Below are 25,797 nucleotides of genomic sequence, written 5' to 3' on the forward strand. Positions count from 1 at the left end.
AATCATCTTTTTGGTCGAGATATCTCAGTACCGGAAACCAGCCGGGAAGCGTTTGTCACTTTTAGAGACCCCCCTAAAACCCCTTGACAACTCATTAACATTGATGTGACTACTTCTTCTGGTCAAGTCCTTGCCAGGGCAGACGTGCGTTCCCGAGCGAAGAAACGTCCCCCGATTCCTCCGTAATAATGCTGACAGACTGGGTCTTTAGTATGTGCTGGCGACCGCTGTCATCGGAACTGCGGTCGCCCAAGACCGTGGCTTCGAGAACGCTGTCCCCCTGATATCTACTGTTCTTGGTCCCACTGCGCTCGGAAGAGTTCCAGTGTTTATTGTCGCAGTTTCCGAGCTGATAAGATGGCGTAAATTGGTTGCTCTTGTAGGCTGAATTTCCTCTGCTTGACCGCAGCGCAGTGACGACTTTGGAGACCAGAGGCCGCAGTCCCGCCAATGACCCGGCCACCAGGCCCAGGTTGTACTCAATGGCCATCCAATACAAGGAGCTCGCTCCAGCGTCTATGGAGTAAAATCATTAGCAACTCGTCAAAGTCTAGCTAGCGAAAGCCAAGTCCTCGAACTTACAAGTTGTGTCTGAGGATCCAGACTTGTAGAACTGTATGCTTTCGAACCTGATGGCGGGCGCGATGCAGGCTACTAAGCCGCTTCCAAAGACCAACAAGAGAGCCGTCTTCTTGGCAGAGCCAATGTGAAGTTTCACCAACGCAGGGAATGGAAGGAGGAATATGATGATGTCACAGGCAAAAAGTGTGGCGGCCTGGTACATGAAGATTCCATAGGTAACATCCGTGGAGAAGCAGTATTTTGCCCTGTCGGGCGACATGAGGAACTCCAGTTGATACGCATATTTGGGTGGGGTGCACTGAAACGCTCCAACGATCGAGCCCGATATCGTAAACAGCACAAGGAATATCATCAACCCGAGCGTCGTGTGCTGAATATAGGCTAAAAGAGAAGGTCAGCCCAGCAGGAAACGGGAAGAGAGACGTCAACAGAGCATAGAACCTACGTGTTGGGAACACCCGCCGCAATAACAAAAGGATGCTGGACTTGACGGCTAGAGAAACAAACAAGTATATGCAGATGCAGATGTAGTACAACTGAATGTCGTATTAGAAGCAGTCGCAGTTGATAAGCCTTGAAGGGGAATGAATACCAAGAACCACATCTCCAAATGCTCTTGTGAAACATGTTGAATATGTTTCCCGACGCCGTAGTGCACAATGGCCAGCCCAACGCCATTGAACATGGTTACAGAGATCTAGCGCAATCATCAGTACTAGCGGTCCTGAGGGACGATAGCGTTGACGAGATAACTCACCAAACCAACGAGGCAAGCCCAATCGTCGATTCCAAAGGCGTTGATCACACATTTGCGAACGTAAAGCTTTCAGGGCACCAACTGTTAGCAGTTTTCATGATCACCACACTTTCGAATACATACCCTCGTACTGCAAACCAAGATTGCTAAAACACCTGTTGATATGATGGTCCCATACGAGACGGCGATCTCATACTTCTCATCAGCGCCAAGCTCTGAACTTCCAGTGTTTGACATCTCTAGGATACGGGAAGTGATGCCCGTGATAAATCGGCTGAGGGGAGCGTGTGGTCAATGACACAGCAACAAGTACCAAGAGGGGGTTGAAAACACGGAGCCTGCATAACTCCGGTTGACTCCGACTATATATGAGTTGGCAACGATGTTTGCCAGAACTTACGAATCCTTCAGGGGCTCTCCACCGTCTGTCTGCAAATGCCGAACATGGGGAATGGACCCTTGATGCTGCTGTACCAGGTGGTAAGCGAGTGATCGGCCACGAGGAGATGGATTCATTGATACGGCCCTGCAGACTGACGGGGCGGTCGCTATCGCTACCAGACCTGACTCGCCTCTTTCTTTGATACCCAGAAGTATCTGGTTGGTTTGGCTTGCGCACCAACACACGGCAGAGGAGTTCCACATTTCGCCCTACTTTTTTGACTTTGAGTACGAGATGATCATGTTGCCGGAAACGCCCCCCGGCACGGCCTCCCTTGGCAGCAGTGAACTTGCCAACGGCTCCCGCGACGATCAATCCCACACTCCGTGAGGATTTAACGGCGGCGCCGATGTGCGTGATCATTGACGGGGCCTAATGGGGGCTCATTCCGCGCTGCATCAGTGTTTTCTGGAATGCTCTAGGATGGCGCCGCTGCGACTTCTCAATACGTCGGAGATTTTCAACTACATGGCATGACCTTACAACGCACGTGTCGTATTAAATCTCTTCCCTGTGTTGATGCGCTCCACCCCTAACTTGTGTGTCTGGCCAGGCCCAGGACCCAAAGTAGATAGAGAAGACCCACAACCGTTAACGGTTCAGGCGGTGTGTGCCCCCCAAATACAGAGTACGTACCGCCTTACTAGGGCCTGCTCCCTGCAGCAGTGCATATAAGTGTGGAGGGTCTTGTAACCAAGTCGTTGGACAACAGCTCCAGACAACACCATGAATATCTCTGACAGAATGCTTACCGACGATATGGCAGACTCGGCACAAAGGTTCCAGGTTATCATCGCTGGTGGTAGCTTGGTGGGCCTGACCACTGCACTGGCTTTGGAGAAGGCCGGGATCTCTTACGTCCTGTTGGAGAAGCGTGAAATCGCTCCGCATTTAGGAGCATCCATCTCCATTCACCCGCATACCCAGCGGGTGATGGAGCAGTTGGGGGTATGGCCTGAAATCAGCGCAGGCGTACTACCCCTTGAGAACCGGCAACATTATGATGAGAACGGTGTCTTGTTCGAGGACTCTTCGATATTGCAGGAGATATCCAAGCAGTAAGTCAAATGCATATGCTCTATAGGATATGTGGCTGAAGCAGAGCAATACCAGGTGTCACGGCCGGTGTACAGCATTCATGGAACGCAAGTTCTGGCTTAGCTGTATCTATAACACCATCAAGGACAAGTCTCGCATTCGCACAAACTCCGGAGTGGCCTCGTTCGTCGAGTCCGCAGAAGGCGTAGAAGTCACGACAGAGAGCGGCGAGATACTGAAGGGGGACATCTTGCTAGGCGCCGACGGCGTCCATAGCCATGTCCGAGATCTCCTAGGAGAAAAGCTCAACAGCACTGATGCCGCCGCCGCACAAAAGATGCGGGAGTGCTATGTTAGCACCTATCACGCCATTTTTGCTACCTCAAGGAACATGAACGCAAAGGGAGAACTGTTTCTTCCGGAGCGCATGGTCCACAACGTCTACTACCCCGGCTTCTCTGGCGTTTCTGCTGCCGGTGTTCGCGATCTCGTGTTTTGGTTCCTATTCGTCAAAAGTGACCAAGTTACCAAGACCCCGAACACCCCGCGCTTCACCGAAGAGCAAACACTGGCCACAATCGAGAAGTATGGAGACCGCAACCTCGGCCCTGGATACAGCTTCAAGGACCTGTGGGACACCCGAGTCAAAGCGAACATGGTGGCGCTCGAAGAGGGAGTGCTTCAGACAAAATGGAATTCCGGCGGCAGGGTTGTCCTGTTGGGGGACGCAGTGCACAAGGCGACAGTCAACCCGGGACTAGGGGGCAATCTCGCAGTGGAGGGCGTTGTGCACCTTATGAACGAGCTCGTGCCCCTCTTGCGCAGATGCGAGGAAGATGGCATGCGAAAGCCGACCACCACCGAACTGGCCGCCACGTTCGACGAGTACGAGAAGAAGCAGCGGCCGCATGCCGACCTCATCGTGAACGCTTCTGGCTACATCACGCGCTATGAGGCTATGGACACATGGTGGCTCAATGCCCTCCGTCGCGTCTCCCCTTGGGTCAGTGATAGTATGAAGGCGAGTGGGTTTGCTCGATACATTAATGAGGGCCCATGGCTGAATTTCCTGCCCACCCAAGATGAGCAACTGGGAGCTGGTGAAGGGGGTCTGTGAGCTACGGTGGATAAACAGTTCACCCCACGTCACGTTCGTCAAGGGTGCTCGTAAGTTGCTATGGACCCGGTGGATTCTGCATGGTGCTCGGGCGCAGCTTTTGGGGGCGATAGATAGTCTTGACGGATATTAGAAATGGGAGTTTTCTGATTTCCCTGACGAGGTTGGAAGAAAGCTCGAGTCAGTTGCCATGAGGGAGATGGGCTTCTGGTGGGCGACCATGATTGTCGCTCACGGGAGGATTGACTTTTGATCGGCATTCAATATTTGTTGAGCCCATGGAATGGTCCGTCTGAACACGCTTGTAATTTCATCCCAAGACGGATCCTTCCGTCAAAGTATGTTGTTGTATCAAAAAGTCGAAACTCACCTCGGAATGCATCCCCGCGGCGGGAAACGCTCATTCTTGGAATAATTATCAACCAATCAGTCACTTTTCCAAACCTCAAGCTATCCGCGATGTACTTCGAGTGCTAGGACGAGACCATTGAAATACCCGTCGCCCCGTAGATGCCCATCTTGCCTCCTAATGACCTTCCGGGAGAGGTCATGGACCACTGGTGATATCCGTACTTGCCGTGTCAGCTCAGGTGACAGGGCCCTTTCACCTGACCTGGATCGCCTGCGGCCCAGTCATCCCGGCCCGTGCTGGTGGTGAGGGTTTCATGGCCAGCGTCGTGTGATGAGGGGTTCCCACAGGACCGCCTTCGATTGCTGTATGCAGTGCTTCTGGCACTTGGGTTGTATCCGTGGGATGGGGAGTCTTCTCACAACGGTGTTGAGGAATCACGTCTTTTGATTGATTTGGCTAGCGCCAGGATACCCAGGCCACGGGTAATGAGACAGGATGAAGACGACGAAACGCGTTGGCTGCTAGACAAATCGGGTGTAGCCATGGACGGCCCGCGACGTAAGAAACCTTGTCTGACAGCCTGGGGGGACCCGGTTTGTGCCGAACCGAGATTCTGTACGGGGCAACCTTACCAGGGCCGGTGGCCGCTCTCGGCCTGGACTCAAAAAGCAGAAGATGAAAGCGGTGTCTAAGAGGAGGACAAGGAAGGATAGGAAGACCCGCCTGCGATGGCACACTGTCCACCTCATTACCCGGCCATGGGTTCTAGTCATCAGATTCCAGCAGACTCCATGACAGCGGACATCAAAAAAGTGCCGACAACGAGAAACCGAGTCAGCTTTCAACCACAAGAAATTCCCCGAGCCACGTGCCGAATGAACTAATTCGTACCCAGCGGTGTAGGGAGGGATTGCACCGTATTTGCCAGGTCAAATTTCTCTCTGCCCAAAACGTATGCAAGTGAACAACCCCTTGGCGGGAATCTTGTTTGTTTATATACTTCTAGCAATATCCCGCCGTAAGTGAGGTATCAATTTGCAGCATTTGGTATCGTCAGTCCTTCTCGCCTTATTTGCCAACTTAATCGTCGCTCTTTTTACGCTTGATATTTTGTTAAAATGAAGACCTCAACTTTCATCAGCCTTCTACTCGGCTCCTCGACTGTCGTCGGTGCAACATCGGGACATAATCGGCCTAGACGGGAGAAAGGACTCGAGGAATATGCCGCTGTCACCCTACTCGACACCGCCTGCGAGACGGAATTCCACCCTGACCAACTCGACATTGCCTGGGTCGAACTCATTGCGTCAAACACGATCCTGCGGGTGAATCTGACGAGCGGCGAGCAAACAAGATTCCCACTGAACAACCCTGTTGGACTCCCTAGCGGCATGGAGTTCCTCGCGGACGGTAACCTGTGGTTTTCCGAAGTCGTCGGCAACAGCATGGTGAAGTTGGACCCGAAGGATGGCAGCATGACCGAATATCCCTTCCCTTGGACCAACATCTCTGTTCTCGACAATCTTCCTGCCGGAATCCGTGTCACCATCGACGTCGCCGGCGGCCGCGATCGTGGAGCGTGGTTCACGTCCGTCGGCCTCAACGCCATTGGCCGGTTCGACATTGACACCCACAAGTACGACTTGTACCCGCTGCCGAACCCCCTTTCGGCCCCTCTCATCATCCAAGCTGGCCCGGGCAACACGATGGTCTTCTCGGAAATCCTCGGTAACAGGGTCGGCACCATCGATGTGAACACCAAGGAGATCAAGGAGTACGAAATCCCAACACCGCTGTCTCTGGTTCAAGGTGTCGCGACGGACAAGAACGGCCTCATCTGGTGGACTGGAACGGGCGGTGGAAACTTTGGAACCATCGATGTCACAACGGGCGAGGTGACTGAGATGTTCATTGCCGACATCCGCGCTGCGGGCAACTCGACTGTGGTTGAGAACGGTCTTATCAGCATCGGTTCCTCCGGGGCACTGGCGTTGCCTGGTCCGATCCGTGTCGGTAACGATGGCAAGGTCTACTTTGTAGAGGGTAACCTCGTCTTCCTTGGAAACCGCGTTGCGCAGTACGACCCCGAGACTCAGCAGCTCGTGGAGTACGTCACTCCCACTAGCGTCAGTGCCCCGTGTGATCTTAACAACCAGCAACCGGACGCCATTTACTTTGCAGAGTTTACCGGCGCCCATCTGGGTCGCGTGAACTACTAAGGGGTGGAAGCTGAACAAGCCAGGCAAAGCGCCAACGGCTGAGGCTGACGGGTTCCAAGAATTATAAATTTGTTTGAATGGAGGATGGAGCTATACGATGTTATTCTGTGTTTATATTTATATGTATATTTTACTCCTTACCGATTTTGTTTCTGGTTATATAACTCCGCGACGACCTGCTTCGCTGCGGCGTAATTCTTTTCTTCATAGGCCATTCAGCAAGCTGCGGCACCCCCTGTGGGGTGAAATTTCAGCATTCTACCAGGGCAGTACCGATAGACCACCAATTACCTGCCTAGGTATGCACAGGATGATCCTTTGTATTATTTCTGACCTTCATCCTGGTGCGATCTTGATGGGTCACAGTAAACCACATTATTGCATATATTTGCCGTAGATTGAACTTTGCATAAGTAGACCGTATATACAACACATGCAGAGCCTTCGCGTCTAAGGTGCTTCTGAGGCATTCCTTGCATCAGGATTTGTCGTCAGACTGCGCAACAATCGAGCCATGCCCCAACCACTGGGCTCTAGGTCAAAGAGCACCCGCAGTCCATTCATGCCCAACAGTATCATTTCGAACTTACCAATAGCTACCTAGTACTGACTGGGTTATTAAAAAAGATAATTATAGCTGATACAGATTACCGGATGAATGACTAGACCATTGACTGAAAGGCTCTGAGACACAGACAGGACTTTGAAAGAACCACTAATTGCGTGAATGATTGGCGCACACTTGTCTCTGATTATAAATGAACAGGACGATGCATATTTAGACATCCGTGGGCATGAGATGCTCACCGCGACAAACCTCGAGTTCCTATGCACCGCTTGCAAAGTAATACCTGCCACAGCGTTCGTGTCGGCGACCCAATCAACTGCATAGCCTAATACTTCCGCCTGCATAACCAGAAGACAAAGCAGCATGATGCACCAATGTCAATCCCTAGTCTCTTTAAGGATTTGGAAAAGTTTGAAGGGAAGAAAGACTCGTCCATAGAAAAGGAGCCTGAAACGTTACAAGTTCGCATGGACAGGTCTTCCATCAACCTCTCAGAAGATCTGGAGAATTCTCGAGTAAGTCGTGACGACAAGTCTTCAAAGCAGCGAAACTTTAACTGTAAGATCCTGTGCCGTATGGACGTGGATTGGGCCTGGGTCATGGTTAGCAGATGTGACCGTTGGAGCCTGTTGCAGGGGTGTTGCTATATAAACCCCGTCGCCCACATGCTTCTCTGCAGCGTGCGTTTTCCTTTCTCAACAACGTCTTCAAAGGCTAAATTACGCGCTCGACATTGCGGCAAGCCAAAAAACCATTTTCAGTGCCTCAATCAGACAGACTCAATCTTTATTAGACCAACATGTCGACTTTCGAGGGGGAAGCACTTATTCCTAGTCACGACGCACTCTGCGCCGTTCACCAACCTCCCAAGCTTTCTTCTGAGGCCCGCCGACTCTTCTGGAATATTGACGGTCCGCTTGACTCCGTCGTCCACATCATGGCAACTGAAAGGGACACGAGCTCTCTGGAGCCTTACTTCCAGGATCACGCCTGGCATCCGTTCTCGCAGGCTGCGCTCACGGAACCTAAGGTCTCATCCATGACCGTGGTCGTCGATGACCTTAATGAGTGGGAGGACGTGTGGCTTGAATGCCGCCGCGAGCATACCGACCCCGAATGCGCCGAAGAGGTTGAGGAGGGGGAGACGGACCCGGATACCCATTGGGGGTTACTACCCGACTATGACCCGGCTTCGGACGAAGACGGACCATTGCATTTACTGAAATGCTGCGGAACTCAAAGGCCACGCGGGAAAACTGTCATCATGGTAGTGAGGCCCGCCGTCGGTTCTTTTGTAACGATTCATGACTACCTCTCTACCGTGCATCCCTTGCTTCTGAGGTCGCGTGCGGACCTTCTGAACGCCATGGGAGACGTGATGGAGAACGAGCCGCTGCCGTCGGAGACGAAGCTCATGGTAGACTATCACATGCCTCATCATTTGGTTATTCGCGAGCAGAATGATTGGATCAGAGAGGTTAGCAGACCGCCGAACCCGTGGTTGGCGTCAATGGCTACCTAGCAAGATATTCCGAATGGTTGGAAAAAAGCAGGGATTAGTTGGGTGAAGTGTACTGACAGATTAGACAGAAAAACGATTTGCATCTTGTTTTGAAGCGAGAACCCCTTGAACTGATTGAACTGATCTACTTCTATCCTGATTTGGGAATTGGAACCAGCAGCCACTGGGGGCGATGTGCCAGCACGGGTATCAACCACCTCATCCTTCCACTCACAGCTTGGCGTTAGGTTAAATCGTCTCTCATTGCTCACCGTACCTCCCTGCTTTTTATCAATGCCACCGCAGTCGCAGCTGTCGACGGGCACTCCCAAGTACCGCCTGCACTCGTTTTAGTCCCACTTCCACTCACAGCCATCTGCGATCAAAGTAGCCAACAGAGGTATTCCAGCATCTTGTCCAAACTGCAATGTTAAAAATTACAATTCAATGTTTATAGCTGGAGATATCATGCTAAATGAGATTATGATTGGATCGATTGAAAAGCTTCAGCTGCGTGCGCTGAAAGGGTATCTGGACATGGCGACCGAAACAAGTCATAAGTGGAACATTTCGAAGATTTGACGTCTGCAAAACTCGTATTTCAGAGATCCCAAGGACAAAGACTGATACAACCATTCTTTAATTCTTTTTGTTTACGCCCTTTGCTTCGCCAAACACCAACCGAAACTCGTCGATGAATGTTGCTTCCCAATCCACCGCCATCTTCTTCGGCTTCCATCCAATCTCCCTTGAGAGATTCGCAGATACTAACGACTCTGAACCAAAGGCAATCTCGGCCCAGTTTATATCCCCGTGAAACTGATCACAGGCAATGCTTTCGAGTGACATTGATGAGGCCTGGGCGGTTTTGAGCGCTCCTAGCTTTATCCGGCTCGTCCGATATTGTCAGCAATTTCGGCAAAGCTACTGCTCCCAGTCTCGGTAAAGAAAATGGCTCGGTCGTGAGGGGAAATCTTCCCGGCAATGGCTCTGGCAACGACAGTCTCATAAAGCGCCGCCAGATCTTCCACGTGAACATGGCTCCATCGCCCGGCACCTTCACCAACATACCGAGATTCTCCATTGGCTAGGGCCAAGCGCATAAGCATGGGTAACTGGCCATTGGAAAGTGTCCTAAAGAAGCCAGTTCCGATGCCGAAAACGAGAGGCGGCCAGATGGAGTACGTGTCTACTCCCAATCGCTTGCCAGTCTCAGCGACGAAGATGTCAACTGAACGATTTTGATAGGGTTCTTGGAGATCAAGGGACTTCTCGTAGCTGAAGATGTCTTCTTTGTCGGAGAAGACTCGAGTTCCACGGTACTTCTTCGTGATGGGGAAGTCAGCAACATTGCTCGTTCCGGAAGTCTAAATAATCATGTTAGCTGTCACACTTTTAGCGGAAAGAGACGAGTGATTTTGCAGTTTCCTTACGTGGATGAAGATACCAGTCTTTCCTGTCTTGGCCTTTCGGTCATGTAGACCCTGCAGCATAGCCTCTGCCGAAGCTTTGTGAAAGCTGTTGGCGATGTGGATGATGACATCGTGGCCAGCCGCTGCTTGCCGAAGGATTGCGGTGTCGTCCAAGCCGTTGAACAAGATTGGTTGGATGCCCTTCTCAGCGAAGATGCTGGCTTGGCTTTGATGCCGAACCAGGGCGCTGAAAGAGAGGGACTTTGTCTCCGGAACCGTCGAGTTCAGCAACTGGGTTAGCACAGTGCCGCCGCTTTAGTCATATTAGCGAATCGCGAGAAACTAATTTTGGGTCTAGAGACTCACATGTAGCCTGTTGCGCCGGTAATGAGGAGCTTCTGGGAAGGCATGATGACTAGATAACTGTGGGCGATGGGGGAGTTTTTGGAGTGAAGAAGATATTTTGTAAAAGCTCACGTTCCGAAGAAGAACGACTCGGAAATTCTTTCTTGATTCAAAACTGAATATGCTTATCACCAATGCGATCTTGCTTACAACTGAGAACAGCCACTTTTTAAGTGTTATGCGTCGTGAAACACTCCAGAGCAAGGGCTTGATATTCGCGAATTACAAACCAACCCAACCTCAAAACCCCTGAAGATTTTCTTGATGGTTTGACTGTCAAGTCCGCAATTCCGCCACATACAAGACGCAGTCCGCAAGTGCGCGAAAGTGCGTCTCGTGAGGTGGCTTAACGCGCGCCGCGCGTGACGCGCGGATTGCGGTTGCGAAGCTATCGTGGGCATGTGCCGAAGCTCAGTTTTAGGACCGGCCGGTATCGTCCCATTGGCCATTAATTAGCAGTTGTTGTATTGCCGGCGCCGCTATGAGATAAGGTAGGCTCAGTAAGGACTTGGTCCAATGGCAAAGCTGCATTTTGGTCTAAGCGTCGACTTCAGCAAGGCGGTTGGCTGAGTTTGGAAACCGAATGAGTAACAGCAAAAGTACTGAATGCTCCGCAAATATCCTGACAAAGCAGGGCGGACTTTCGATTTCTAACGACAATACACTAATGAAGCTGCCGCGTTTCGTGTTTGTTGCCTACTATGTGTAGATTTAGGGCAGAAATATTTAAATGGACGTCGTCCGGCCATGTCTTGGTTTGAAGATTGGCCAGAATCATCAACAATTTGCTCATTCACTTAGTACTCTCATCAAGATACTCTCTCTTTGAAAACCAAAACCAATCATGTCCATCAAGGAAACCCTCGAGTGTACTGCCTCCAGCTGGCTTAAAGACTTGGAAACCCGCTCCATTGAAAACGTTGTGCCCAAATGGACCGAAGATATTCACTGCGCAGTTCATCCGGATACGAACGGTATCTACCCAATGAACAGAGAACAGTAAGTCCCTGGCCAAGGCTTTTTCCATCTCTCAATAAAGGACTCCATTAACGTTAGGTCCAGGTTCCGCACCAATGGCCGTGCAGCGAATATTTTCCAAGCACTTGAAGTCGTTCAAGATCACCATCAATGAAATGTTCACCGATGTGGAGAAGAGGACGGTGACTATGGTGTGCACCAGCAAGGGCGAAACGGCGGCTGGGTCGTACGGCACTGATTGCCTGTTCGTGGTGACTATGACGGATGATGGAAATAAGATTCAGAAGTTGGCTGAATGGATTGACTTTCAGAAAGGTCAAGGCGCACTCAGCAAGGCTGTGCACTAAATCGGCAGGTTGTGACCGACATAACGACTGTAATGAAGACATTGAGACCCAGATTTTCAATCGTCAATTCCAGTGTGAATTCTTGGTTCTTTTATTCCGGTGTCTCAAGTCGCTAGCCTTAGTGTTGCCTTTGCATTGGGACTTTTAGCAGAACCCGCGAAGGTTTCGATCCTAGCTCATCTGACATCTATTGTCGTAGCAAATCAATACCACCAGACGGTGTTTTAATTATGGATTCCAGCCTTTCCTTGTGGGGAACACAACGTGTGTTGAAAGAAGACGTCGCGAACTTGGCGTGTATTAATGCCTAACGTCCATGAATAGAGGCCATACCGTTCGTTAATACATAGCGCGGACGCTGTTCCTCTGACATGAGCTCAACTCATGAAATACGAAGATAATATGAAGGGGGCAGCTTTCAGGAGCCCACCACCCAAGAAATACAAGTCATGCCCACGCCGCTGTGTTCAGTCATCATCGGGATTTGGAAGTTGGCCAACCTGAGACATCTGACTCAAACTCGCCGAACTCGCCGAGTTTCTAGAAGGCGTGAGAGATACCGCTGGGGTCGGGATTGCGTATCTATGGTTTCGGCCCTCGTCTATGTAAAGCTTTCTTGGCCCGGGAGAAATCAGTAGAAAGGTTTGCAACACCGTCCACCTGTCAAAGGAGAAGCCTATGCCGCATGACCTTCATTCACTCTTTTCTCTTTCCCACTTTTTCCTGCTTGTGATGCTCGCTTTGCTGCGTGCCGCCCTGCATGTCCCCCAAAGCTTCATGATCGGGCAACATGCAGTACATATTGCAGCCGAGTATGCAAGTCAGAATCAGGCTAGCCAACAGAGAAACAATCTCACCCACCACCGGCAGGTCGGTGAGCATTTAGCGCATGCCAAATTCCAAACTATTGTCTCCCAATCTGCAAATATTCTTTCTGTTCAGAACTTCAGAGCGGGGTCATGCAGCGCGCATGCCGTCCAAGTCGTAAACCCACGATTCAAATCAACCTCGGAGCTCAGTGCCAATCACTAATGGTGTGTTCATTTCGTACCAACGTTGTATGTCACATCTCATAATAGTAAGGAGTAAGTGACTTCATGAGAATGCCTGTGAGAAGGTGTTGCCAAGCTTCAAAACTGGTCTTCGGCGGGTGACTCCGCTGTGTCGCCAGCAGGCATGGAGTGAACACCTATATATTCAGATGTTCTTCGTTTCCCTCCACCACATTCCAGTTCTTCTCTTTATTGTAACAACAGATCCAGCTTTGGTGCTTCTTTTTGTGATCTTCAGCCTCTCCAATCAACAGGACCTTAGCGACAGTCTCCCTCCCTTGACTGAAGGCCTATGTGCATGCACAGCCTCCAAACCTATGTGCCAAGGTCTTCATCGTTCGGAACGGCTTGGTTGAATTGACCCAACACCTGGTACGTAACATTTATCCCATATAGCCAAAAGTGCGATCAAGGCTTGTTGGTGATTTTCACCCCTTCATGGGACTGGGCCTTCAAGCTGAAGGCGCCATTTTGCTAACATAACTTTTCAAGCAATCTTTCATCAGCCAGCACTTTCTCGAGACTCGCCAAGGTTTAGCACCAAGACAAGATCATCCCAGGTGCCGAAAATGAATCTTGAAAACAGGGTACGCGGAAAGCTCTGCAAGGGTGTCGATGGCCAGGGCTTTATTCCCGATGCGGCTATCAACGAACTTTCCAGTCTGGACACGGTTCAAAGGTATCTTGAATTTGTTCTCCGGCAAGACTCCTCGCATCCATCAATAGTCGAGCTAGTGAAATACGTAACCAATCAGACCGGGCCAGCGAAAAAGGTGTTCTTGATCTTGGTGTTGTGTGGTCACTTAGAACATCTGAGCTCGCTACTTCAAGCCGGCTTTAGCGACAAACATCTTCCAATTGAGTGTGACTGGAATAGCACGACCGAGCGTTACATTGTCACAACCTGGCGTGAGCCAGAGACTCACGGAGGATCAACTTTGTCATGGGAAGCTTTCGGTGGGTGGCCCGCAGCACACGTCACTTCTTTCGCCGAAAACCAATGGATTTTCCTGGCTCCGGTTTTCACTCCTCACGTCTTTGACTTCGTTCTACCCCAACGATGTCCGTTTCCAATCCTGAAGAAACACGATCATTCTAAGCGGGGCTACGCTGGCTCGGTCTATGAAGTCAAGATCCACGAAGATCACATGCAGGTAAGTGTCATTGACAATTATCCGAACCGAAACGTTTCTCACAAAAGCCGACGTCAGATTGAGCTCGGAACTAAGTCGATCGCTATGAAAGAAATGCTTCCCAACAAGAATGACTACTATCTGAAGGAGGCAGCTTCTCTTCGTATCATACGCGAATTGAAGCATGATCACTTGATACAACCCTTGGCTGCTTACAGACGAAGCGGTGGCTCAGGTCTGTGTGGTTTCTTGTTCCCATGGGCCGAGGGCGGAAACCTTGAAGAGTTCTGGAAACGGCCCACGAAGCGAGCTGCTGCAGACCCAGAACTTATGAAGTGGTTTCTCAATCAGCTTCGTGGTCTTTCTGGAGCAACAGAAGCGCTACATCTCAAGAATTGTCGTCACACTGATCTCAAGCCTTTGAACATTCTTCTGTTCCACGAAGGTGATTCTCCAGGAACTCTTCGCATTGCAGATGTCGGACTTGCCAAGATACACGACGACATCACTCGACACCGCCAGGAGATTACAAATGCGAAGACAGGCTCCTTGCGATATGAACCACCTGAGTTCAGGCGCACGAATCAACTGTCTCGCGTGTTTGACGTTTGGTCTCTGGGTTGCGTCTTCTTGGAATTCTTGACGTGGACAATCTATGGCTGGGGACGGTTGAATGATTTAGTCCAGCATACCGACCGCTTCTGGATGGAGACTGACGACGGACCCCAGCTACACTCAGAAGTGAAAGCGTTGGTGGAAGAAATGCGCAGAGATCTAATCATCGGCGTTTCTGAGACTGCATTGACAGAGTGTCTAGTGTTGGTCTCTGAGAAGATGCTCGTGCCAGACTGGGAGACGCGGTCGAAGGTTTCGGATGTTCATTTGGCACTGAGAAATGTTTGCAAAAGGGGCAAAGAGGAGAGCTACCTCCTGAATAAAAGCCTTCCCAGTCTAGGTCCCTCCTCTAATTAGTCTTGGGGCGCAGCTAATGAGGGGGCTGCAGGTCTGGATGTCATGGCCCAATATGATCCTAGCCTTGGTGGCATGAAGGCAAGAGATGATTCGACGTCTTCCCCATGGATGCGTAATACAATAGTGAGCGCAGCTTTCAACACTTGACAAACAATGAATATACAGAGACGCTAACAGTTTTCACCTATTGCAGTATGTTTGTGATCATCTTTGATGGATATGAAGGTTTTTAAAACTCTAACAGGCTGACAGAATGTCGTGATAACCCCTTCCTTTCCATCAACGCACCCCGCTCGATATACGTCCCGCTCTCGTGGCATACAAGAAAGCTGACTAACACTATTTAGATGGTTTGTAGATGTCAATGAACATCATACATGAATTCCAAATGTTTCTAACATTTACAGACCGTCAGTCTCTTCTATTCCAGCGTAATTTTCGTAGCTGACATATGTCTGCTGTACCAGGAAGTTGGGCAGTTGAACGGCAAGTGGGATTCAATGATTGACAACACTTTCGCCAAAAGTCTTTTCAACGGCTCTCTCGGACACTGGAATTTGACTCCAAAGCACTTCTCTGACTTGTGCTCTGCATGTGTTACCCTTTCAAGAATTGACTTTGAGATTTCCGATCCAATGGAGGTCATTCGCGACCGGTCTAAAGAATGTTCTCTTTGCGGCCTTCTGTATCAGACTGCAAGCGACATCGGTCTCGGGGATAGCGATTTCAGATGCCGTCGAGCCGGCTCAACGATAAGGATCGGGCCTAACGACCAATCAATCTTGTCGATTTACACTAATCCAGGTACGTGTATACCTTGTCCGCGTCGCTTGTCTCAAAGAGGAACCTTTGTATTTACTCATGACGAAGACGACATGGAAATCGGATCATCTCCGTCTTGGGCGCAGATAGGGTGGGCGCAACTGCCAAAGCCAGGCAGCAACTCACAGATCAAGCTGTTCAAAGAATGGTTACGAGTTTGCGACGAACAACACAACCACCACTTCAACCCCAGAAACAAACTTCCTACCCGCGTTCTTGATCTCGGAAGCACAGAGAAGCCCAACCTCTGCCTCTGTGATGGGTTTACATCCATGTCAGAAGGCTACGTTGCATTGAGTCACTGTTGGGGTGTTGATCAGCATTTCAAAACTCTCCAGAGTAACATCGATGCGTTCAAGCAGCATATTAAATTTGACAACCTCCCGGCAACTTTCAGAGATGCTATTAGAGTGACGATGGCTTTGGGATTTCGCTATCTTTGGATCGACTCTCTGTGCATTATTCAGGACGACCCTGATGATTGGGAACGAGAGGCGGCCTCCATGGAGCACGTTTTCAGCTCGGCAAACTTGACCATTGCTGCCAGCTCGGCCAGGTCATCCTCAGAAGGATTCTGGTTAAGTAAGAGACCGCAACAGCCACGAGTCGCCATCAGAGCGCCTTCAGGGAGCAGCCTTCTCTTCACCAGATTCAGCGATGATTTCTGCCAGGATGTTGAACAGTCCGTTTTGAATGAGCGCGGGTGGGTTCTGCAAGAGAGAGCACTTGCGCGACGCACCATTCACTTCACGTCGACCCAGGTCTACTGGGAGTGCGGATCGGGCATTCACTGTGAAAGCTTGATGAAGCTTGTCAAGTAAGTCAGCATTTTCCGTTGAAGAGCAAAACCTGTGAGAAGATGCTCATTCATGTTGCCAGCCCCAAGGCCGCCTTTCTTGGCGATTCCGACTTCCCCAAATCGGCGCTGGGGTTATTCAAGGGCGCAAGAATATTACTTTTCCAGGCTCTGTACGAGACCTACTCCGCACTTGAATTCACGAACATTACAGATCGTTCAATTGCAATCAAAGGTCTCGAGGGAAGACTTGTCAACACGTTTTCGACCAAGGGCGGATTCGGAGTCTTCGAAGGCTACCTGCATCGGAGCCTCCTTTGGCAGAGGCGAGGAGAGACGGCTCTCGCTCCAATTACCTACCCCGCCAAAAGACACGTCCCCACATGGTCGTGGATGGCATACACCGGCGGCATATGCTACATGGAGGCGATGTTTGACCATGTAGACTGGACCAACGACGTGTTGTCCCCTTTCGTCACCGAAAGCGGACGGAAGCAGCATTGGGAGGCTGCTAACAACGATATTGTACCTTGGCTTCACTGTCGAGTCAAACAGCTGAAATTGAAGGACTCCGACATCTCGGAAAGAATCGTCTTTGACGATGCAAGACACTCGGGCATCGAAGGGCTTTTCTGTGTTGTTCTTGGAATTGATAAAGTAGCCAGCCCTCCTGACAGTGCTGTACATTTTGTTCTGGTTATCACAAGGGCTCCGCAAGCTGAGTTTGTACAGTATACAAGAGTAGGCGTGGGTAAATTGCTTCGGAAACATGTCTCAGAGGATTTGGGAATGTCTGTCATTGTATAGTGGATGGAGCCCTCTCCCTACGTCACTTGTGTCTCCCGATGGAGACTGGCTTCTCTATAGTAGGTATCTTCCTATGTATCCAATGTTCATGATATGTATATATACATATTGCTAACAAAATTCCGTAGGCTTGTTTCTACCCATGCGTTTGTTCCCCTTGAAAAATACGAACCAAACGTCATTTCCCCTTCAACGATTGAGAATGCGGGTATGGTATCAGGCTTGGGTCATGAATTAGAATCGGCAATATTTGGAATAGAGTCCGACGTCTTACAAGATTTGTCGTCCGGTATTCCGCTGGCAAATTCTTTGAAAAGTGCTTGTGCTTTTGCCATACCAGATTTTTTAACCCGGACGATGTAGATACTATGGCGCATTTCTATGGTAAAACTGTCCTTCGGCAAACGATCCTCGAGAATTTTCAGAAGTTGCGATGAGCTGATAAGATTTGTATGGATCTCATGATTGTCGGTCTCGCTGGCGTTGGTATCGTTAATAATGTCGCCTTCAACTCTGGCGACATTCGTCGAAACTTGAGTGCATGCCATCTCAGTAACAAGTTTAAACAGTAAAGAAGAGGCGCACAGCCCTCCAGATTCTTGTTCTGAAGTGCAGGTAATGTCGACTTTTTAAACAAATGTTACAAGGCAGTAATAGAAGTCAAGAACAGAGCCTAAACTTAGAGTGTCTGGCTGACGCCTTGGGGGCCATTGCTGCCTTGACGAGGCGGAATACGAGGAGCTTGCAGAGTTGGAGTCGAGGAAGAATGCCGACAGGTCACAAGAATATGATCATTGTTTCTATTTGCAGATGTAGGTGGTCTCGGGATGCGGATGCAATGAATGTGCAGAAATTGCTGACCACCACCTCCTGTCAACCGAGTGAGAGCTCTCGGTGAAGGTTTCAGCTCGAGCCTCGCATCATGAGGATGAGCATTTGTCAGAGACTTGTTGTTTCAGCGGGTGGAGGCTATGCCGAAACCTCAACTACTGGGTACATTCATGTGTTAGGCTGCATGTCGAGACACCCATATCATTGCGAACGAGGCTATGAACGTACCGGATGACCGCCTCGAGTGATCTTCGACAACCACTTTCTTTCTTGCTTCTGCAAGGCTCGCGAGTGAAGATGTATTTCCGCGAAGCTGAGCCACTTTAGCCGGCGAGGCAGACCAGTAGCTTGTTCGCACTTTTGGGTGCTCAGACCTGCTGGTGGTGTCGACGAATGGGTCCTCATCTAGCTAGTTGAGCCTTCTCAAGTCAGATGGCCTCTGTGGACAATTTGTAGGCTTGGCAGTAGGCTGAACGCAGTGATAAAGGTCAAAACGTTGATTGAGATTTTGGGGGCTACGATATGCTCAAGATCAGAAGCTCCAGACGTAGAAGAGCTTCATCTCACCCGGCCTTAAAAAAGGCCTGAGATTCCATTGTTTTCTAGATTTCTTATCTGGCGGGTGAAATATCTCTCAACGCACGACGACTAGATTCTTCGATCGACCATGGAACCCATGAGAGATTCAACAAGGAAGTTTGATGACATTGGATCAATCTCTTATCACATGCCGCTCACATCCGAAACCTTACAACCCAGCCAGAAGGCACCATTCTTCGACGAGGTATCGCTGATTTTGTCAGAGGATTCCTCGTCGAGACAATCCTTTTCTTCTTCAACCTCAGATTCATTACGCCCTGGGTTCACACAGGCATCGTTTTTAAACAATTATTTTCATTCCCCTGGTGCGCCCGAAGAGGGCATCGATCACACCATCAAATCACCTGCCACCGTTTCTGATTCCGGCTACTCCGCAGAAGCATCTTCGCACCTCCATCACACGGTTGATGGAGTTGCCAATCAGATGAGATCCTGTTTTGAGACGTCAGCACAAAACGACGAAGTCTTCCTGCCTTGCGACAAATTGCGCGAGCTGATCAACATCGAGGCAGTTCGCGATATCTTGTATGACACCTTCTCTAGAAGCCGAAGTCCGTCAGATATAGAGCGTATGAGTAGCCAAGTTCTCGGAAACGGTCTCCGACGGAAGATCTTTGCAATTCTCGTTATCATCAACAGGGTTCAACTCGTCGACGATTTCATTGAAGGTGGTATTGAAGACGGTGATCTTCCGTTAGAGGTCACAAGAACCAAAAGGGGTAATGTTTTATCCCAGGACCTTTGCAAGAGATCAATGCGACCTCCAGACGATGAATTTCTGGAGCCTATAAAGTCTCTGAGTCAATGGTCATTTACCGACATGGAAACATTTCGAAATCAGCAGAAAACCTTCTGTGTTCCCACGTTCGAAGTACCTGGCGAGGGGAGGCCCTTCTTCGACCTGAAAAACAGACCAATACTTCCATTCCTGGAGATCGATCAACAACTTTCAGGTGGCTACGGAACCGTGAGGAAGGTCAAGATTCACGAGTCCCATTACATCAGGGGAACTGAGGGCAAGGTCAGAAAATCCCTAACAATACGCCACGTAAGGCTGATGGTTTTCATACAGATCCAGAAAGGGAAGGGCGAAACCTATTTCGCAGTAAAAGAGCTCAACAGCACCATGCTTGAAGCGTACGAGGAAGAAATGAAGCTCTTCGACAAGCTGTCTGGACATCAGAATTATCCGAAGCATCTTATCGAACTCCGATTCAGCTACTTCTATGCCGGTCGTTACTTCCTTGCGTTTCCTTGGGCTGATGGAAACCTCCAAGAATTCTGGGCGAAAGTCCCAAGGTTCAGCCCGTGTGTCAAGAGTGATGCTGTTTGGCTTTTGACACAGGTCATTGGCCTGGTACGGGCTTTGCAGAAGATCCACTATGTCATCAGCATATCGTCGAAAACAGATGAGCTCTCAGATGTATCGAACAACAAGAAGGACAGCCAGGTGTGGGGAAGACATGGAGATCTCAAGCCCGAGAACATTCTTTGGCTCCAAACGCATGACAACATGCAAAACTTTCTGGTAATTTCTGACTTTGGGCTCACGCGATTCAACTCAGCGAAATCGAAGTCCACAGTACCACCTGATGGCATTTCTGGATATTCTGGCACATACAGACCTCCAGAGATTGATCTAAAAAGCTACATTTCGCCCAGGTATGATATCTGGTCTCTGGGATGTGTCTTTCTGGAATTTGTTTCCTGGTTTTTACTCGGACATGCGGAGACTCATGACTCGTTCACTACGCTACGCCTTGAGGATGAAAAGAACGAACGTCTCCCGGAAGACAAGTTCTTTGTGATTACAGGAGCAACTAATACCCCGCTTCATAAGAGAAAAGCAAGTCTCAAGCCGGCTGTTATCAAAGTAAGGACGTCCTATGCCTTCCTTGGAATGATCAACTCGGAATGGTAGCAAAACACTGACGATCCCACAGTGGATTGAGAAGCTTCACCAAGACGAAAACTGCACAGAGCCACTGCACGTCTTTCTTGACCTCATCGAAAGCAGAATGCTTCAGCCCATGCCGAAAGAGAGATTTAAGTGTGAGGAGATTGCACTTGAGCTTGAAGCATTGAGGAGCAAATGCGAAGCCAACGAGGCTTACGCCACACGCAGCAAAGTTGACACGAGAAACCTGTCGCGGTTTCCAACTTTATATGGGAGTAGCAAGAATGTAGGTCTCGATATTCTCTATTGTCTTAATCCATTAGGCTGCTTGAGTACTTACATTGTATGAAGGATTCGGACGCGGGTCAACCTTCTAATACTGCGACCAACACTGCAACCCATACCGCTAACAACACTGCGATCAGCGCTACGAGTGACACTGCGACCAAGCCCATTTCCGCGCGTCTAAGCGGTGGGCTTTTTCTTGTGATTGCTAAGTCCTTGAGATCTATTTTCTCAAGTCTGAAGCGCCTCCTGGCTTTCCCGCGTCTTTGGCAGGCGAAGCTAGTCAGCGAAGCTCCAGCTTCACGTTAAGTCTTGGTTTTATGAGATCATAAGTACAGATATCAGGCAGAAACTGCCCTGAACTACTGAACCACATGGTCACCAAGCATTTCAATGTTTACGTTGTCTTCATGTTATGGTAAAAGGTGTCAGAAAGGAGTTTTGTTCGCAATGTTAGAAGACGGGTTAGAGAACGTACTCAAATACCTGGATTGTAGGATTCACATCTTGCTGCCGTGTTTCTTGCACTGTGGAAAGTTGGCGTCCGTTCATATTTAAGGCTTAACATATTCTTAATGGATAAAAGTAAGATAAGCTCCGCTCCAAAATTATGGTGTCCGCTTTTTCCCCAAGAACGAGTCCAAGAACGTTGCATTGCACTAAACGAATAAAAAGCTTTGCAGCACTTGACCCTTGCGGCTGTGAATAAGTTCAATCAGGAACTCCTTTGTATATTACCTAGACCACACTGGATCAGTTTGCGGGTGGGTTTGATGAAGAAGTTCAAGAAGCGTTGTGAAAGCGCGTTGTCATTGTTTCTGCTATCCCTTTTCGGCTTCATCCCCCCTCCGCCCCCTTCCCTTGACTCTCCGTTCATACTTTCGTACAGCAGGTCACCGCCTGCGAGTATGCTTTTTGGAAAGCCGGATAGAAGGACAAAACAACGCGACACGGAGCATGAGTAGTTTTCAACAGCATTGGCAGATGCCGGAATGTTTGATGAATCACGAGACATCTTTAGCCGAGCTTCTTCGGGTTATGATGGGCAGGATGGACCTCCCTCCACCAGCTTTCACTCGAATTGGAACTCCGCTTCGCGCTCCTCTGGATGTGAGTAGCTGGTAGGACCTCTGGGCATGGCTTCAGAGGAGCCCTGTCGCACCTCAAGTCGAAGCTCAACCGATGGAGGTCCAGAAACAGCAGCTTTCCGGGTACATGTGTCAATAGGGGGGACGTCGAAACCAATAAGCGCCAGAGCCACAGATAGAACAGGCACCATGCATACAACAGGCACGAGAAAGGTCGGGCACAGCGCCGGTGAAAATGTTGATTCTCAATTGCTAGACCCTGCGCTTTATAAAACTGCTGGCCTGCAAATTCTCACACAATCATGTCTGCTATTGCCAGGCGTCTTGCAATGCAACGAATGCTCGTTATTTCAACGCTTTGAAGGAGTTGAGGATCTGGTCTGTTGCGGCTGTAATGTCCCCAGTGCTGGAATATCAAGCATACTACCTAGGTAATACCCGTGGGTGACCAACATGGGGTTTTGACTGCCCTAGGATGAGAAGGTAGATTTCGATTGTAGGGCTTCGCTGCATAGTTTGGTCGAAAGGGTCTCTTGGTGCGTGACTATTGCGTAGTCTCTTCGTAAGGGTAGCGGTCAAAGGTGTTCGCGCATGCGATCATCTCGGTTGCCATTCGTACCTAGGGGCTTATGCCATCATTGCCACTCCGGTAAGCAGTCTTTATAAGCAAAGGCAACCATGAAAAATGAACTCGGCTTCATTAATGATGTGTGGCTCTAGCTCAGATTTCTTAAACCTTTCAGCGGTCCATCACGGCCCAGAACCCGCGCACCGGCAAATTCCAGCTCAGTCGCCTCGGTAACTCTCAGAGCGGACATGTGCCCCGCCACCATTATTTCCTTTCCCTCTAGTCCATTAAGCCGGAAGTCTGTTTATTTTTTGGTTTCATCAAGCGGTAAGGGCAAGCAAAGACAGCACAGGAAGGAGCACCCCAAATGAGCTTGAGGTAGTGATACTCGAGGCCGCCGAGCTACCACTGCCGCTGCTTGAAGAGCTCTCATTGCACGAGACAAAGCCGTTGCGCTGGACGGCGCCGGTGTGGGCCATTGCGCCGACAAAGATGCAGCTGCCCCGGTAATCGGGGTCGAAGACCACACGGTCGGGGCCCGGTGCCCCTGCGCGAAGCGCGTTAGTCCCAACATATCGAATGCCAAGAGGTGGTGTTTGCGAGTCAAGGGATGCGGGGGTGTATTCGTGGGGGACTTACTGCCTGTGTAGTTTCCAGACGAGATGATGGGGAACTCTTGGTAGGGGCCGGAGGTGTCGAAGGTGAGGCCCTCGCGGTTGTTGAAGCGGTGGGGGTACTCGCTGGTGCCGACCTGCTGGTTGTTGGCGTAGAGGCGGCAGCCCTCGGCGACGGCCTCGTCGACCTGCTTGCGGGAGTACTTGGCGTCGCCGCAGCGGATGGAGCCGAGGCCGGTGGTGCCCTGGCGCTTTTCGAGGGCGATGGGGTTGGCGGCGGCGAGGACGGCGCAGAGGGCCAGGGCGAGGGTGGATTTGAGGCTGACCATGGTGGGTGGGATGAGATTGAGGTGAGTTGTAGTCGATGCAACGGTCGATGTGGTGGATGAAGATGGTTTAATGAGTCGTGGTTGTTGAGAGGTGGAAGTGAGGCGAATGTTTGTTGCTGTAACGGATTTGAGACGCGCCGTGAGGGTGGATGGGTGAAAGGGAAGGGCCGGCCCGCGATTAATAAAACTGTCCGGCGGATGGTCTCGACCTTCTACCAGAATGGGTTTCGAAAGATGGGAATGTTGTCCAAGAAAAAAAGAAGAACACCGAGAATAGAAGCCAGAAAGAAAACAACAGATGGCGCCGAGAGGGTCGCCTAGAGCTTGGCCGGCGCAAGGTTCCCGTTTGCCAAGTGAGTTGCCGACCGTCGATGGCGTCTCGTTCAGCTGTCTTGACGCCTCAAAGGTGCCCCCAAGACGGGGAAACGGGCCCCTCGGGTGCCTGACATGCGCTGGCTCCCGCCCGAAAATGTGTCAGAGGTTCCCTGACGAGCTGCGCTGAGTGAGGAACCGAAGCCAACATCACGTGTGGCGTCGTCTGCACCAATCAAATCCTGCGAAAATGAAAAGAAAACATAAGCTTAATCTTGAGGAGAGGCCGCCCGGACGCAGTGCTCCACTTTAATTACCGCCCCCCTCTCGATTCTTTTGCGGAAGGGGCCGAGCAGCCGAACCGCCCAATGCAAAACACACAAACAGCTCAAATGGATGCACACAGAGACAAGACGAGACGTCGTTTGCATTCTGAGCCTGTATCAGCAAATCAAAGCCACACCTGCGATCTTGGGGCTTGCGCGTCTCCCCTGTGCCACGACCTCTGCCGTGCCGTTGCATCCCGCCTCGCCTTATCCTGCGGTGCCACGGTGACTGACGCGGAGCCCGGAGCGCGCCGGACCATTTCCTTTGCCCAGTGCGATTCCTTTCGCATTCATTTGATTGGCAACGTGGCAAGCTGAGCCGAAATGAGGTAGATGCGGGGCCGTTGCACACAGTGTTTGCTGCGGAGGCACGGTGCTTGGAGATCGACGTCAGTGAGGCCAACACGCCTCCACGTGGGCTGCCTTCCTCGTCTTCCAAGCTTTACGTCCATATTCCACGCGGCTGTTAACAACACGTCACCGTTCTCATCGTCTTTCCATACTTCAACCACTCCTCACAGCCATTCCCCAACTTATCAACCACATAACCATCCAAACTCGAAAAAGATCATGACCGTGAATAGTGCCATTGCGGGGCTCCCCGCCTACAAGGCCCTCGACGCCTACCTCACCACCGGCGGCGACAAGAACTCCCTCGACGACACCATCCATGAATACAACGACCTCGCCAAGGCCGCCGAGTCATCCCTCGAAGACTTCCTCTGGGACACGTACAACGCCATCTTCGCGACCGCCAAGCAGACGCCCCCGGAAAAGCAGGCGCCCCTCGTCGACTTCGTCCAGCGCCTGCGCGAGACCACCGTCACCGGCGCCGACGGCCAGGCCCTGCACCTGAGTGAAGGCGTCGTGTGGAAGGATCTGCCCACCTTTGGATGGGTTGCTCGCGATCTCTGGAACTTTGGTGCGTTTGCAATCTTCAAACTCCACGTTTCCTGATTTGCTGGTATCAGTGTTGTGATATCAACCTGCCTAATCGGGAAACGCTCAATGAGGCCTTTAATCTCTACATTTTGCATTCGCTAATAACACCGCAGACGTCACCGACGCATCCGCTTCAAAGGAGGACAAGAAATCCTGGGACAACCTCGCCGCCTTCCTCGCGCAACTCACCTCCCGCGCCTCCGTCTCCGAGGGCACCGCCGACCCGCTGGACTACTCCACCTACGGCCTGTGGGCCCTGCGCACCGCCTTTGAGGAGGAGCACCCCGCCGGCGCGGACAAGAGCGCCGCGCTGAGGCAGGCGTCGATCTGGATCAAGTACTCCGGCGAGACGCTGCAGAAGCTCGCCGCCCGCGACGCCCAGCTCGAGGCCAAGACGGGCAAGGCGGGCGGCAAGTTTGGCGGGAAGGAGTGGAGGGGGTTCAACCAGGAGAGGTGGGGCGTGTGGACGGAGGCGTTTACGGCGGCGCAGGGTGAGGTTGCTGATGAGGAGGTGAAGGGGTTGGCTGAGGAGGCTGTTGGGATTATGAGGAAGTGAGGGATGGGAGGGTTATAGATGAGATGATGAAAATGAAATGAGATTAATGAGGATAATGAGGATAATAGACAAAGAAAAGCTTTCTATGACTCTATGGCAGGGCCTTCCGATCGCATCGTATCATATGTCGAAGTTTATCAGTGTAATGG

At 50.7% G+C, this 25,797-nt stretch overlaps 7 protein-coding genes across 7 annotated transcripts; 5 read left to right on the forward strand and 2 right to left on the reverse strand.

The window, feature by feature from the left end:
- Positions 1-2,507: 2,507 nt before the first annotated feature.
- COL26b_007965 (uncharacterized protein) lies at positions 2,508-3,936 on the forward strand (the record flags this gene model as incomplete). The annotated part of the gene is made up of 2 exons (XM_053180743.1): positions 2,508-2,839; positions 2,895-3,936. The coding sequence occupies 2 exons, from the start codon at positions 2,508-2,510 to the stop codon at positions 3,934-3,936; spliced, it is 1,374 nt and encodes a 457-aa protein (XP_053035265.1).
- A 1,470-nt stretch (positions 3,937-5,406) lies between these two features.
- On the forward strand, positions 5,407-6,507 carry COL26b_007966 (uncharacterized protein; the record flags this gene model as incomplete). Its single annotated transcript, XM_053180744.1, has 1 exon — positions 5,407-6,507. One exon carries the CDS (start codon positions 5,407-5,409, stop codon positions 6,505-6,507), a length of 1,101 nt encoding a protein of 366 aa, XP_053035266.1.
- Positions 6,508-9,460: 2,953 nt separating this feature from the next.
- On the reverse strand, positions 9,461-10,398 carry COL26b_007967 (uncharacterized protein; the record flags this gene model as incomplete). Its single annotated transcript, XM_053180745.1, has 3 exons — positions 9,461-9,943; positions 10,010-10,301; positions 10,355-10,398. 3 exons carry the CDS (start codon positions 10,396-10,398, stop codon positions 9,461-9,463), a joined length of 819 nt encoding a protein of 272 aa, XP_053035267.1.
- An 839-nt stretch (positions 10,399-11,237) lies between these two features.
- COL26b_007968 (uncharacterized protein) lies at positions 11,238-11,718 on the forward strand (the record flags this gene model as incomplete). The annotated part of the gene is made up of 2 exons (XM_053180746.1): positions 11,238-11,367; positions 11,456-11,718. 2 exons carry the CDS (start codon positions 11,238-11,240, stop codon positions 11,716-11,718), a joined length of 393 nt encoding a protein of 130 aa, XP_053035268.1.
- Positions 11,719-19,857: 8,139 nt separating this feature from the next.
- On the forward strand, positions 19,858-20,374 carry COL26b_007969 (uncharacterized protein; the record flags this gene model as incomplete). Its single annotated transcript, XM_053180747.1, has 2 exons — positions 19,858-20,259; positions 20,315-20,374. The coding sequence occupies 2 exons, from the start codon at positions 19,858-19,860 to the stop codon at positions 20,372-20,374; spliced, it is 462 nt and encodes a 153-aa protein (XP_053035269.1).
- Positions 20,375-22,889: 2,515 nt separating this feature from the next.
- Positions 22,890-23,512, reverse strand: COL26b_007970 (uncharacterized protein; the record flags this gene model as incomplete). Its single annotated transcript, XM_053180748.1, has 2 exons — positions 22,890-23,116; positions 23,209-23,512. The coding sequence occupies 2 exons, from the start codon at positions 23,510-23,512 to the stop codon at positions 22,890-22,892; spliced, it is 531 nt and encodes a 176-aa protein (XP_053035270.1).
- A 1,208-nt stretch (positions 23,513-24,720) lies between these two features.
- COL26b_007971 (uncharacterized protein) lies at positions 24,721-25,648 on the forward strand (the record flags this gene model as incomplete). The annotated part of the gene is made up of 2 exons (XM_053180749.1): positions 24,721-25,072; positions 25,206-25,648. 2 exons carry the CDS (start codon positions 24,721-24,723, stop codon positions 25,646-25,648), a joined length of 795 nt encoding a protein of 264 aa, XP_053035271.1.
- Positions 25,649-25,797: the final 149 nt, after the last annotated feature.

The sequence above is a fragment of the Colletotrichum chrysophilum genome (genome assembly GCF_026319265.1).
Source record: "Colletotrichum chrysophilum strain AFK26 chromosome Unknown scaffold_67, whole genome shotgun sequence".
In the NCBI taxonomy this organism is placed as follows: Eukaryota; Fungi; Ascomycota; class Sordariomycetes; order Glomerellales; family Glomerellaceae; genus Colletotrichum; species Colletotrichum chrysophilum.